Raw genomic sequence first — 14,256 nt, 5'->3', positions numbered from 1 at the left:
TGACCACATCTGACTGCATGATTAGGGCCATAGATAAAAACATTTTCTGCCTTATAGTCTAAATAAGACAAGACTAGCACACTCAGATAGACAAAGCAGAGCAAAAGCGAGGGTTTAGAATTATTCAATGAAGAGAAGAAGGGAATAGGAAATGCTTGAAGAGAGTGAGCGTGCTGAAAGAGTTCCACTTGTAGGGATAGCATTTGTTGCAGGGACAAAGACAAAAGTTGGAATGAGAGCCAAAGGGAGGAGCAGAGACAACAGGAGTGGGACAAACAAAGGGACATAATGATAAAAGAAGAAGCCCAATTGAGTTAAAGTTTTTGAAATGAATAAATTGTGAATTTTGACAGGAGGGACTCCCAACATCCTCTCATACTTTATTGAGAGAAAGAAAGACTGAAAAGGTACATATACATTTCTTCTAAGTTTTCTGCAGTGTTTTACATAGAGTTAACTCTGAGTAACAAAAATGTATTTTTTCTCTAAATGGTCCAATATTTCATGAATCACTACGTTAGAAAGAAATACTATAAAACACTAGAAAATTGAGTCTCCAGCTCTCCACCAGGAGATAGCACTAATTTCTACATTTTGAGATTAGCAAGATATCAGACATTTTAGAAGTTATTGGTCCCTTAGGCAGGCAATCCTATTTTGACACCAGGAATTAAATGTGGTACATCTATACACCCTAAGCAGTATATTTGTTGGTTCTTGTTAAGATTATCCATTTGGAGTGAGTGATTGAAAATTTTCACATTACGAAAGCAGCAAAGAGTCCTGTGGCACCTTATAGATGTTAGTCTATAAGGTGCCACAGGACTCTTTCCTGCTTTTACGGATCCAGACTAACACGGCTACTCCTCTGATACTTGACACAATTACAGAGCTATTCAAATGCAGTTACCTGCAATATTTTCTTTTGGCTCATTCTCTCTTCCCACTCTTTTTCATCTTCGTCTTCTGAACTAAAATTACAAAAGGAAGCTAGGTGGACAAAAAGGAAGCTGTAGGGTTTTTTAAACATATGTACCAATAAAGTTTTTTTATAACAGGCAAAATAGAATTAACCTACTGCTTGCTCATGAACAGGAAAACTAAGAAACTAACTAATCTGAAATGTATAATTAAAAAAAAAAAAAGACACAGGCTAGCAGAAAAGATGGAGAGGAATTGGATTGGATACAAAGATCATCACTAAGGCCATGATTGTCACAGAAGTCACAGAATCTACGACTTCCAGAGACTTCCATGACACTGGGGCACCGCAGCAGACCCGCCACCACCAGCAGCAGGGCCCCTCAAGCTGCCCAGCCGCCATGGACAGCAGGGGAACTCTGGAGCTCCCCAGTCACCGTGGGCCCCCCAGCAGCTCCCAATCCTGCAGGGTAGTGGGGGGACAACCCCGCTCAGCTCCCAACCACTGCGCAGGGGTGGGGGCCACAGCTCCCAGCTGCTTCATGCAGCGGGGCAAGGTGCTGGACCCGCCTCACTCCCCTTTTTGTCAGAGATATTTTTAGCAAAAGTCAGGGACAAGTCATGGCTTCCGTGAATTTTTGTTTATTGCCTGTGACCTGTCCATGACTTTTACTGGAAATATCCACGACAAAAATCGAAGCCTTAATCATCACTACTGGGTAATGAGATACCCAGTCAAACCTGAACTAGGTCAGTTGTGACAGTTATTTGGAGGCCTCATTCTGATTTTTAACACAGAAATAGCTACATTAAAAAACTAAAAACATAAACGGTACCCCTGCTGGTTACTCTGATCAAAAAAAAAAAGGGCCAACTGAATAGGCCTCGAGACTGATCTAGCCCTCTCATCTTCAGAAGTCACTTCAGATCAGGATGGAGGCACATGTACAGGTTGGTGCAGGAAAGCTTGCTCTACCAGTCACTCCCCTATAGATACAAGAGGGCTTCAGTCTCAGGGTTATCAGCCCCGCCTCTTTCATGAAAACAAAGTTAACTCAAAATAAATAGCAGCAAGTAAATATAGTTTCCATCCCATGGAGGAACACTCTAGGACAAAGAGTAGATTTATCAACAATCTCAAAAACAGCATTAAAATCTTTCAATATGGATTTTAACATATCAGACTGAGCTACTTGTCTTAGCATTGCTTACCTCTTTTTTTCTTCCTCTTGTAAAGAAGACAATACATACATATCATCAATTTCTTCTCTTCGAACTTGTGAAATACTGGGCAGTGCTTCATTGCTTAAGAAAAAGTTGGAAGAGTTAATATCTAAGCAAAAACTGCCACTGAAACAAGAGGAAAATAATAGTTTTGCCCTTGCCTTTTGCCTGTTAAAGCTGTTTTGATAGCTTGTCTTTTCAGGAAAGTTTTCAAGAGTTTTTCGGTAGTTTTCTTAGAGTCACTGACTGCCAATTCTTTTCTTTGTCTTCGTTTTGCCTGCGAACATGCAATGACTAACATCAGATTTCACTAAAAGGATATTTCTTGTAAATGGAAGATATTTTTCAAATGAATTACTCTTATAATGAGCTGTAAATTGAGACACTGTAGGTGACAGATTTTTTATTTTTATAAAAAAAGAATGGTTCTCATATTAATGGACATGAGCTTTCCATATCATGCCTGCATAAATATCAGAAACTAGATTATTATCTATAAAAGAGCCCAATCCTGCAATCTTTCCTCATTGACTTCCAGTTTTAAAATTGGTATCTTGGAAGCTGCTAGACTTTTCCTCCTCCCTCATGGTTATCACAAATCTGCTATGATCATATGCATACATCTGGAACATACAGCATCCCAGAAGGGTTTTTCCTGGGTTTTGAATGGTTTTTTTAAGATTTCCTGCTTTCTAAGAAAAAGAGGAGCAGCAAATCATATAATAGCATCACATTTCCTTGTTTAAATTAATCAAAATTAAATAAAAGTACTTTGAAAAAAAATTAACTTTAGTACTAATCATTTTATAAAAATAGAACAGCTGGATGATCCAGTTTTCTAATAGCCATGCTATATTTCAGAAGAAACACCGCGGGACGTGGCAAGCATTGTTCCCTGCGAGAGATGTGCTGGAATTATTAGATTTTTTTTAAATAATTCCTCACCCCAATCACAAATAAGTTCCAATCTTTTTATAGGGCTTTTTTTTTTTCATAATTGCAAAAGTATTAAAACAGGAAAGGATTATGAAATAAAAGTCATCCACTACTAAACTGGATTAGCCCAGGTTCATTATATAGGTACTTGTGAAATTATAACTGACTTCTAATGCATAGTGCACTTCACTTAAACAATTGAGAAGAATGGTGGATTCTTGTTATGCTTCATGTCTGATTTTTTTTTTTTTAAATAACCTGGTAAACTGCACAGTCTGCACACTTCCCTGCCACTGCTATCTTCATTCTTCCTCTCCTACTTCCTCTTTTCACAGACTTCTTGTGTCTTGTCTTAATTTAGGGTTCAGTCCTGCAACTGATTCTGTGCAGACAACCCCCTCTACTAGGCCCCATTAACTTCAATGTCCAGGGGTATCCCCATTAAATTAATGGAGATCCCATACAGGGACAAGGTCCACCATACAATGGTTGCCTGATCAGAGGCCACTGATTTGGCTTGCACAGTACCTAGCACAAAGGACCCCCAATATTAATGAGATTTCTGCACACATTTGTAGAACCACAGCAGTGATTCACCATGTAAATTATCTTTGTAAACTGAAGATGAAAATGTATCAAAATTTACCAACCCAGACACAAAATCTACTTGCCCACCATTTAGTTTATCATCAAAGTCATTGTGGTAATTATAGATCGGGGTAGACAACCTAGGAACACATGCCAAAGGCGGCAGGCGAGCTGATTTTCAGTGGCCCTCACACTGCCCAGGTTCTGGCCATTGGTCCAGGAGGGCTCTGCATTTTAATTTAATTTTAAATGAAGTTTCTTAAACATTTTAAAAAAACTTCATTTACTTTACATACAACAATAGTTTAGTTATATATTATAGACTTATGGAAAGAGACCTTCTAAAAAATGTTAAAATGTATTACTGGCACACGAAACCTTAAATTAAAGTGAACAAATGAAGACTCCGCACACCACTTCTGAAAGGTTGCTGCCCCGTTATAGCTTTTACTCACCCATTTAAAAATACACATGCTCAGTCAAGTGAGAAACTAGAATTTTTGAGATTGGTTTAAATATATCAAGTCACTTGCATAAGCACAATAATTAAACATTATAATCTGATCTTTAGACTATAATTATGCATATGTTCATGAGGAAACAATATATAAGAGGAGCCTTTGTTTCTGTACTTACTGTAGCTCAGGGGTCATCAACCTCTGGCACGCGGCTCGCCAGGGCAAGCACACTGGCGGGCCGGGCCAGTTTGTTTATCTGCTGCGTCGTAAGACTGTGGCTCCCACTGGCCACGGTTCACCCTCCCAGGCCAATAGGGGCAGCGCCTTGGGCTGAGGGATGTGTTGGCCACGGCTTCCCGCCACCCTCATTGGCCTGGGACCGCAGACCGTGGCCAGTGGGAGCCGCGGTCCGCCGAACCTGCCGATGCGGCAGATAAACAAACTGGCCTGGCCCACCAGGGTGCTTACCCTGGCGAGCCGCATGCCAGAGGTTGCCGACCCTTGCTGTAGCTGATTTAAGGCCAATCCTGCTCTCACTGACATTAGTGACAGCATTGCTATTCACTACAAAGACGCAGGACTAGGCACCTACTCTATAAACTTTCCTATTGATAAATCTCTATCTTATTTAGAACCAGAAAGAACATAACATAAAATTACTCAAAAAAAGTACAAACCAAAGTTTGCCTCTTCAGTAGTGGTGCCTCCCCATCAAAAACGAAGACAGGCCGGATTCGAAAAAACAACAACTTGCAGAGTCGATGGAACAAAGTGAGTAGGTGAGCATTTTGTATGGTGTTACCATGACGGTCCCTTGCTCCTTTTACTGCTTGATTCAACCAAATGCTAATATCTTGAAGGACAGTTAAGAGAAAAAAAATGTATAGTCTTACAAGCACATTTCATGTTAACCATGCAATGAACAAGCTATATTAAGATTTAGACCTAAATAAATTTGTCTACTGTTCCAAGCCTAAGTAGCTAGGTTTGTATACAAGAAGTCGCTTGATCCTCCAGGGAATAGTGAAGATGGAAGAGGAAGGAATTCTTAACACCATACCCAAGAAAAAGAGCAGCAATGGAGTCACTCTGCAACCAATACAACAACCCTCACTGCTCATGTAAGTGAATGAATTGTAATAGCTTCCCAGCTTTCCTCCATGTTAACAAGATGATTTGAACTGATTTTTCCTGACCCAGAAGATAGCTATTAGTTTCCTCTTTTTTTATATTCTAGTTCAAATGACCATCGGTACTGCAGACATCAGATGAGCTTACGAAATACGGACTCCTATAACCTGTCATTTGTTCGGGTAAGGAATCTATAACAATAAAGGCACAAGTTTAACTACTGTTTGTTATTTATCATCCCTCGATTCCTACATTTTTACTAGTAATCCCTGAAGTCAAACCATGAGATAACTAAGATTAGTGGTTAGTTTCAATGCCATATATAGGATAATAAAAAACAAAACACACAGAATTTTGGCATAACAGAGGTGTCCTATGCATGCTCTGATAAATTTTCAGCCAGTGTATCTGTCTTAAGCAAAACTGTTATAGAATCCCACTCCCTTTGGCCACACATTTAGAGTGCTGAAACAAATATGCTTTGCGACCATGTGTTGATGCTCAAATGATGAATGTGGTATAAGTAGTTTATATAGCATTTATCTATTTATTTATTAAAACAAAAACAAAACAAAACTAAACAAAAATACCACCACACACCTCAACCATATCCAAACTAAGTTATACCAGTTTGGCCAGCCAGGTAGGCCAGACCATGCCAGGTTATAAATGAGTTTTTAAAAAAAATCCTAGCCTATGTCTCTTCCTGAGCTAATGTAGGGTTTTGAAATTCCTCTCTGTACTGTCAGGCTAAACTGCAGTGTAACTCATTTCAGTCTGAACTATGTCTTAAATATAGAGGCTTAGAATGTGCCTTTGATAACACTGAAAAGCCTTTTATTAATAGACTGCACTTTAATGTGTAGAAAAACTTCAGGAACAGAGCTAGAGTCAATCAGATGCATCATTTCACCTCATCCTCTATAGGCATGAACCAAAAGTGAAACCCTACATACAGAATGAATTCAGTCCCTTTCAGCTTTTCCGATTAGCACACCCTCTACTGGAACATTTCATTCTACATTTGTGTCTAAGATATAAAGACCAAACCAGTTAAAACGCTCCTTGCCACTTGATCTTTCCAGTCATAAGATTTCATCTGTCGAACTCACAGGGTCTATACCTGTACCATGCCTAGTCCTAGCAGATTTTTTGGTAAGGTCAATTCAGGATATTTCTGCATCTTTTCACAATGGGACAGATGGACCAGCATGTGTCAGCAACGGTATGTCAACTCAAGGTTTTAAGGATACCAACAGCAAGAATTTTTCCTTCCAAAGTTTCTGGGTTTATAGGTCTTCCAGAGCATTCAAGCAGTTTCCAAAGTCCTTGAACTCCCATTGTTCACCTAGACAAATGACATTTCAGGTAAGATGGGGGAATGCATGACATGGCTGTCAAAAGCATGACTGCAACACCAAATGCATGACGCTTCGTAGCCCTGTCTTTTATATATAGTAAGGGAGCTCCACCTCCAGTAATTCTAGTTCTCAACTATAGCAGTATTGCACAAGGTGATCTCTCAAGGCAAAAAAAAAGTGCAGGCCATAAGCAGGCAGTACAGCTCTCAAAACACTGGCAGCAGCTCACTGTGAAATACAAGTAAACCCAGGAGTCCTAAATCCTAGGCTACTGGCAAATGGTTTGAATACTGGAGCATCCTTCCTCTGCTGGCGATGACAAAACATGAATCGTTGTAAAGTCTGCACCAAAGAGAAAAACATGCAACCTTTTGGCCAACTTGAAATAGAAAAGAAAAAAGGAAGGTGAAAGCCGGTTCTCCACTTTAACAGAGCATCAGCAAAACACTGCAATGTTTGGTGGCGTATTTATTTGCTCAAAGCCCTCTGATCTCCTCCCCCCACCCCCGATCTTTTTTACAAGTTAGTTTGTTTATAAAACCCGAACTCTGAGCTAAATCCGACCTGACAATTTCCTTTTAGTCTCTTTAAAGATAACAAGAAATGCAAGAACAAAAACCCACCGCCCCTTGACAGTCTAATTGCTGCGGTACAAACCTCCTAACGGGGGAAGCGCGGCTCTGCCACAGCCACTGGCGGGAGGCGGGTGGTGACTATCCAGCCCCTCCCCCCAGATACTCCCGCCCCGGGCCTGGCTCTGCCCCCAGCAGCGGGAGCGGCTGCCGCGGCCGGGCCGCAGGGTGGGTCGGTTCTCAGCCCCCCCCCCCCCCCCGGGGCTCGGCTCAGGCTCAGCGCGCCCCGGCCTACGCGCCCCGCCCCCGCTTATACAGCGGCACCATCGCCCCGCGCTGCAGCGCCGGGCCGGGCCGGTTACCGCCTAACCGGCTCCTTCTCCCCCGCGGAACGGGCCGAGCCCCGGCCCCGCAGCAGCCCGGCCTCGCCAGCCGATCGCTACACGGAGCATGCGCGGGCGCGGGGCATGCTGGGAGCTGTAGTTCGCGCTCAACGGAAACTAACCGCTGCCGGGTCACCGCGCGCGCAGCCCCCCCTCCCTTTTGTCCGCCGTTGGAAGGCGGCTTCCCAGGCGGCTCTTTCGGGCGCCCTTGTCCCCGGCTGGGGTGGGAAGCGCGGGGCGGGGGTCCGGGCATGGGCCAGACTCTGAAGCTTTTCTGGGCCATCCCAAGGGCTAGACACTTACGTCCCGGTTCTGCCTACACACACACTTCTGTACCTGCGTAACGGTGCCCTCGCTTGGAGTCGGGGGGGGGGGCTGCTGCCCACAGTAACAAAGTCAAGCACGTGCAGAAGCAGGTTCAGGGTTGGGGCCTTTTTTTTTTTTAATTGAAACCTGAGATTCTCATGTAATTACTTGACTCCAAGTTTCGGGTATTAACAATAAAAACTGTGGCAAGTCTTCAGATAAAACGGAGAATTCGCAACACTGCCAAATAGATAAAAGTGGCAAAGAGTCCTGTGGCACCTTATGGACTAACACACGATTTGGAGCATGAGCTTTCGTGGGTGAATACCCACTTCTTCGGATGCATGTCTAACACAGATACCCCTCTGATACTTGACACCAAATAGATAAGGGCATGTCAGAATTTGGCTCACAATTTGTGTACTTTTCTTGTGATTGGCTTGTCCCAAACCATGTGTTGTAGGTGTTTCAACTGTCAAGAGAAACTTAAATAAAATGTGTCCTGTGCACTAAAGGCCAAATTCTGATAGATGCTGAGCACTTGCAAGTTAATATGATAGTTAATGTTACAACCTGGCCCAGTCCTCTCTTCTGGAAAAGTCACCAATCTGTTGTGAGCAGATCCAGTCCTGGACCCCAGATGCTTCTAAGTCCCCTGAGTCATTTCTTGTTTATAGGTCTGTGATTCTAGGGCACACTCCCAGGCACAGACCTCTTGTCTGAGCCCTTCCTTGCGTAATGGCACTTTGCAGTCCAGCTACCCGAGATCCCAAAACCAGTTCCTCAGACCTCTCAAGCCCCCAGCTGTGTTGACATGTGTGATGCTTTCCAAGAGCACCCAGGGTTGTGAGACACCTGGCCACCACCTGCCCATAGCCTGAGGAAGCCTTGTCTGCACCTGCCATGGATCAGCCTCCAGCTCCGCTGTCAACACAAGCACTCCACTCTAGACCTCACAGGTCCTGCTGTTACTCTACAGGATAAGTATCAGAGGGGTAGCCGTGTTAGTCTGGATCTGTAAAAAGCGACAAAGAGTCCTGTGGCACCTTATAGACTAACAGACGTATTGGCGCATAAGCTTTCGTGGGTGAATACCAACTTCATCAGACGGTTAAGTGATTGGCACACCCCAACACTTGTGGCCTCTGAGCATCTCCCTGGAGTGTCCAGACCCTGGTTCCCTGGACACTCACAGTATTCATGGATTTTCTGCTTCCAAAGATGAAACAGTATACCCCAGCTTACCAGTTCCACTCAGATCACCACTCTGCTTAACTCACAGCATTTAGATATGTTTATAGTGAAATCAAATATGAGTTGATTTAACAGAACACAGAGATTCAAGTAACAGTAAGTAGACATATTGGAAACATGGTTACTTATAAAATAAAATCATAACACGCATCCTAGGGGCTAGACTTAATTAATTAGATACTCATGTCTTGTAGTATAATACTTACCCCAAATCCTTATAACGCTTTACAGCCAGATTGGCTGGAACCCTCATTTCATGATCAAGCACACTGTCAACTTGCTTCCTCAATGAAGAACCCAGTGTGTTTCCTTGCACACCAACATATACCAGAACAATTCTTTGTCTTTATTCATAAACAGGACACCTTCCTGCTTTTGTTTCATCTTGTAGACTTCCTCTCTTGTAGATTTCAGAGCAAGCAAGGAGGGAGGGGGGATGAAAGGAGCAGGGGGTGGGGCCTCAGGAAAGGGGTGTAGCAGAGGCAGTGCCCTGAGGGTAGAGGTGGGGCACGGGGAGGCTGTTCTGTTTTCTGCCATTAGAAAGTTGGCAACCCTAGGGCTGGGGGGTGCACTGGCTGTGGAACGGCAGGCCCTCAGGTAGCAGGGAAGAAGGGAGAGGGACTATACTGGGAGTTTTTGGCAAACCAGTAAAGTGCCTGAAACCACTATTGTTTATTGCTAGAAGCAGCCACGTCAGCAGGCCATAAATTGGCCATGCAGCAGCCTTAGCTTAACCAAGGCAGGAGGGGAGGGGGTTTTGGGTTCCAGAGAAAGGGCAGCTTGACACCATGTCCTTCCTGATAAAAATTGTTGAAATTGCTGATACCTGCATTTTAGAAGAACAGGAAGCTTGTCCATGTGCCCTCAGGAATGAGTCTGACAGGGCCTCAAGGCACGCAAACTCTGAAAAACCACACCTGGTTAATCGATGACCAGAAGGAAACCTCTTCTTTGACCTTTGAAACTGCTTGCTTAACAAGTTTTCTTTAAGTGACATGTCATATTACTAATGTATAAATTAGGGAAAAAAGTTTGAGTTGAGGGACTCTTCGGGGATTCTCCCTCTGGATGCATCTTGTGGTCCCCACCAGCAGACGGAAGATTTGGCCACTGGAAGGCTGCCGCTGTGCCACTCAAGAGCCACACTCAGCTTCGGTAATTATTGAGGATTGGGGGTTTTTACTAACCTGTTGCAGACATGTGTAAGTGCTTGAGACTAAGTAAAGTTTAGCTTTGTGCCAGCCATCTATCAGTCAGATGGCCATGTCTCCCCTGATTTATTTCCTGACACCACCTCGGACAGAGTAAAAGTTACCAAGAGCTTTGGGTTGAAAGAAACCCAGGTAACAGGACAGTGTTTAACAGGGCCTGAAAGACATGGTGGGTTGGTGATCATGCAGGAGCAGTGGCATTGGCAAGGCAGCGCCAGCCTTAGCTGACCCGCTAAATTTTGTATTATTGTTTTGGCTGGTCTGTCCCTCCTCCCATTCACTCAGTATAAACTCAGACCGCCAGGTGGTTCAGAGCGGCTGGGCTGAGGAGTCAGGCCCTAAAATGGCCGGGATTGGGAGGTAGGGAACAGAAGCTTCGGGGCTGCTGGAGTTGGGAAGGGGACTGTTTGTAGTTGATTTATTCTCTAACCCCAGTTTAGGGAATGTGGATTCAGAATCACCTCTGCAACAGCCTTTAAGCATCCAGACATCACCTAAGAGCTGCATGTTGCTCCAAAGCATTCATGGCTTTGGAGCAATAATTCAGGCTGGTCAGACAGAGGTTGACTGGACTTTTCAAGGACTTCTCAATTGTTGGCATACAAAAGACCAGGCTATTACCCAGCTAATTTGAAATGTCATCACCAGTTGGCATTCCACTTACTACATGATTTTATCCTTGCTGGAAAATAAGTGGGCTCTTCTTTTGTTCTGAGGATCTTAATGTCATTCTGACTCAGTACAAGTGGAATTTATTGAAGACTTGATTCAAGTACTCAAGCTTTCTGAGAAGCTAACCTAAGAGATAAGCTCTGATCTAGCTCATATCTCAGTAAGCATTGATAGTTAAATAGAAGTTTTAGATCCAGGCACAGTTGCTTCGGAGAACCCTGGAAAATGTGGACCATTTTCCATACCTTGGCATCCACCTCTCTCTCAAACAGCCAGCATTGACACAGAAATTGAATACAGGATCCTCTGTGCCAGCACCTCCTTGGGAAAACGACACAAACAAGTCTTCAGTGATAGGATCTGCAAACAGGCACCAAGACCTTGGTTTACAAGGCTGTTGTCATCCCCACCCTTCTGTATGGGTAACCTACAGACAACATCTCAAGCAGCTGGAGGGGTCCAGCAGCACTGCCTCATGAGGATTCCCAGGATCAGCTGGGAAGACCGATGCACTAACATCAGCATTCTCTCTGCAGCCAACTTCAGCAGTATAGAAGCACAGGTCATGAAACACCAACACAGGTATACCTGACACGTGCCTCGCAAAGTGTTACCACAAGATTTAATTCAATTATACTATACCAATGATGTTGCCTAAGACACTGCTTTTAAGTTAAAACCTTTATTCTGTAATTATCTAAACCAGTAACCAAGGATGTGGCCCACCCTAAAGGAATTGCCAGGGAAACTAGCCTTGCTGGCCCTTGAAAGGAAACGGATACAGCCCTCCGATCAAGAATAGACAAGTAAGCAGTAAATCTTCAAAAACAAAAATAATATTTATTTAGAAATGAGTGGTTACAGTAAAATAATAGAGATAGATATAATAGGGGTTACAGTTGAAAAGGGAATGAAGTGACGTGGCAAATAAAGATGCAAAACTATAATACCAACTTCGGTTGATAACAGTATATAACAATATATCAATTAAACATTCACTACTAACTACTTAAAGCTAGATATCCAATAAGCACTGGCCAGGCGGTTACAAGATGGGTAGGGAAAGATCTCACTCACTCCACAGCCACCCAGCTTTATTTACAAGCAAACCCCATACAGTCTGGGATAATAAAATAGAAGAAGGTTGAACTTACAAGGTTTTCTTATAGAATCCCTCTGAACCGTGTCAGATAAAAAGGTCCTTCTGCTCTGTCACAGTTTGTCAGCAATGGCTGTTTGCTGATGACAGTCTCCAGTAGCTGCTGTGCTGAACAGCTACCTACTCCTGAAGTAAAGCGGCTCCTCAGGTAGGAGAGACGGAAGCTGCTGGGGTGACCCACTGCTGGCTGGGTAGCAGAAACAGCTGTTACTCTGGGCAACGTTGGTACTGCTGCAGTAACTGCTTTTCAGGCAGCTTATGCTTTGCAGAGTTCCGCCGATGCAATTGCTGTTGCTTATTGTGTGTCTTCTCCTTCCTAGGTGTTCTGCAGTTTCTTCTCTCTTCAAGGTCTCTGATCCCACTACAAAGTTTAGCCCGCTGTCTGTCACCATTATATACGATTTGGTCAGCTCATCAACATAATTCACTCACTGATTCAGCCAATCAGCTTTCAGAGATTAGCATATGCTACTTTAAGTCATGTGTACCAACATATGATACTCAGACTTAGCCAATCAGCATCTAGGATTTAGTGTATGCTAATTTCAGATTCGCATATGCTAATTATGTCACATGTACCAACATGTGACTAATAGCTCTTCCTCCTCACTGGAAGTCCCATGTATTCCTATGAGCTATAATGTATTCCTATGGGGGGGTTTCAGCTGACTTGTGGATGACCCCTAGCTACTTCCTGTATGGAAGCCCCATGTATTCCTATAATGTATAGGGCTACAATGTATCCCTATGGGATTTTGCTGAGTCATTCCCCCATAAGAAGTGGAGTCATTCCCCATTGCATTACAGGAAGTGAAATTATTACGCCATAGGTAATGGATCCCTACGTGTCTTAGAAATGGAATCTTCCACTACATCACCCTATAGCCACTCTTACTGGATTTTCTAATTTAAACTACTATTAATTTTTATCTAATTAAAGATTTATTTTTAAAACTAATTACTAGTCTAAGCATCTCAAAGGATCCTAACACTACCACAATTCTTTCTGTCTAATTAAGCAAGTTATAATTTTCTGATTTTAAACCCCATTCTGAGGTTTAAGTTGTTAAGGTAATTGGAACAACTGAGGCAAAATCTTTTGCCACAGAAGCAAGTACTCTTCTCTTAGTTAAGTCAGGGAAAAAGGGCTCATGGAGGGCATCAGAAGTGGCGCCACACCATACATCAAGCCACAGATCACTTTGAGGAAAACAGACATGTACATGAGACTGAAAAGCGATGAAGGAGGAAAGAAAGGGCACAATAGTCAGCCAACAACTAAGTCTCCTCCAAGATTACACCTGTCACTTCTGTGGGAAAATCTGCAGGGCACGAATTGGGCTCCTCAGCCACTTAAAAACCCACCAACGAACCCCCTTGGCAGAATCATCCTTGTATCAAGGGATATCCGAAGATTAGAGGCAGTATTCGGAGTAGGTCAGCCATGTTTAGTCTGAGCAAAATAGATTTATCCTTTCAGTTCTGATTCAACCCTTGCTGATGTCAAAATTACCATCTTAAAACTGGCTAAAAACATGTAGCACCAACTTAGGAAAAGGTGATATAAAACCAACAGAAAACTGTTATCTAGCCCTCAGGAAAGAAAGTTCCCTAGAAAGTTACAATGTGGAGTCACTGGAAAAGGTTTTAATGGACTCAGTGTTCCATAACTGCAAATGTTGAGAATGAGCTGTCACAAGATCTCGCAGCTGACCCTGTCTTGTTAGGGAAACCCTGCAGAATGCTAGAGACAAAATGCCGGGAGATTTCCATATCTAGTTTTTCTTTGTGTTGTATTAGGCGTTAATTTCTGCAGTGTTCCCTCCAAGAGGCTTTATAACAGTGCTGAATAAATGTATTTTGATCACAGATTACTCTCACACTGTTGTTATATGTACGGATTATTTATAAATCATACAAAAATGTGCTAGGTACTAGACACAGAATAAGAAAGGTTACTACTCTGTAGCGCTTAATAATAAAAATTTGAGATATACCTATCTCACAGAACTGGAAGGGACCCTGGTCATCAAGTCCAGCCCCCTGCCTTCACTAGCAGGACCAAAGTACTGATTTTGCC

General features: G+C 43.1%; 1 protein-coding gene across 1 annotated transcript in view; it reads right to left on the bottom strand.

Annotated features, from left to right (window-relative positions):
• The window catches only part of LOC120404794 (DNA repair protein complementing XP-G cells), a 74,896-nt gene that overhangs the window by 26,104 nt on the left and 34,536 nt on the right, over nt 1-14,256 (bottom strand). The window contains exons 11-15 of the mRNA XM_039537818.1: nt 6,512-6,602; nt 4,805-4,980; nt 2,307-2,422; nt 2,134-2,226; nt 911-971 (exon numbers count right to left, since the gene is read on the bottom strand). Of these exons, the coding sequence (XP_039393752.1) occupies nt 911-971; nt 2,134-2,226; nt 2,307-2,422; nt 4,805-4,980; nt 6,512-6,602 (537 nt within the window). The remainder of the gene's footprint in view (nt 1-910; nt 972-2,133; nt 2,227-2,306; nt 2,423-4,804; nt 4,981-6,511; nt 6,603-14,256) is intronic.

Source organism: Mauremys reevesii, linkage group 1 (assembly GCF_016161935.1).
Source record: "Mauremys reevesii isolate NIE-2019 linkage group 1, ASM1616193v1, whole genome shotgun sequence".
Taxonomy (NCBI): Eukaryota; Metazoa; Chordata; order Testudines; family Geoemydidae; genus Mauremys; species Mauremys reevesii.
This window is presented reverse-complemented; position numbering and strand designations above follow the sequence as displayed.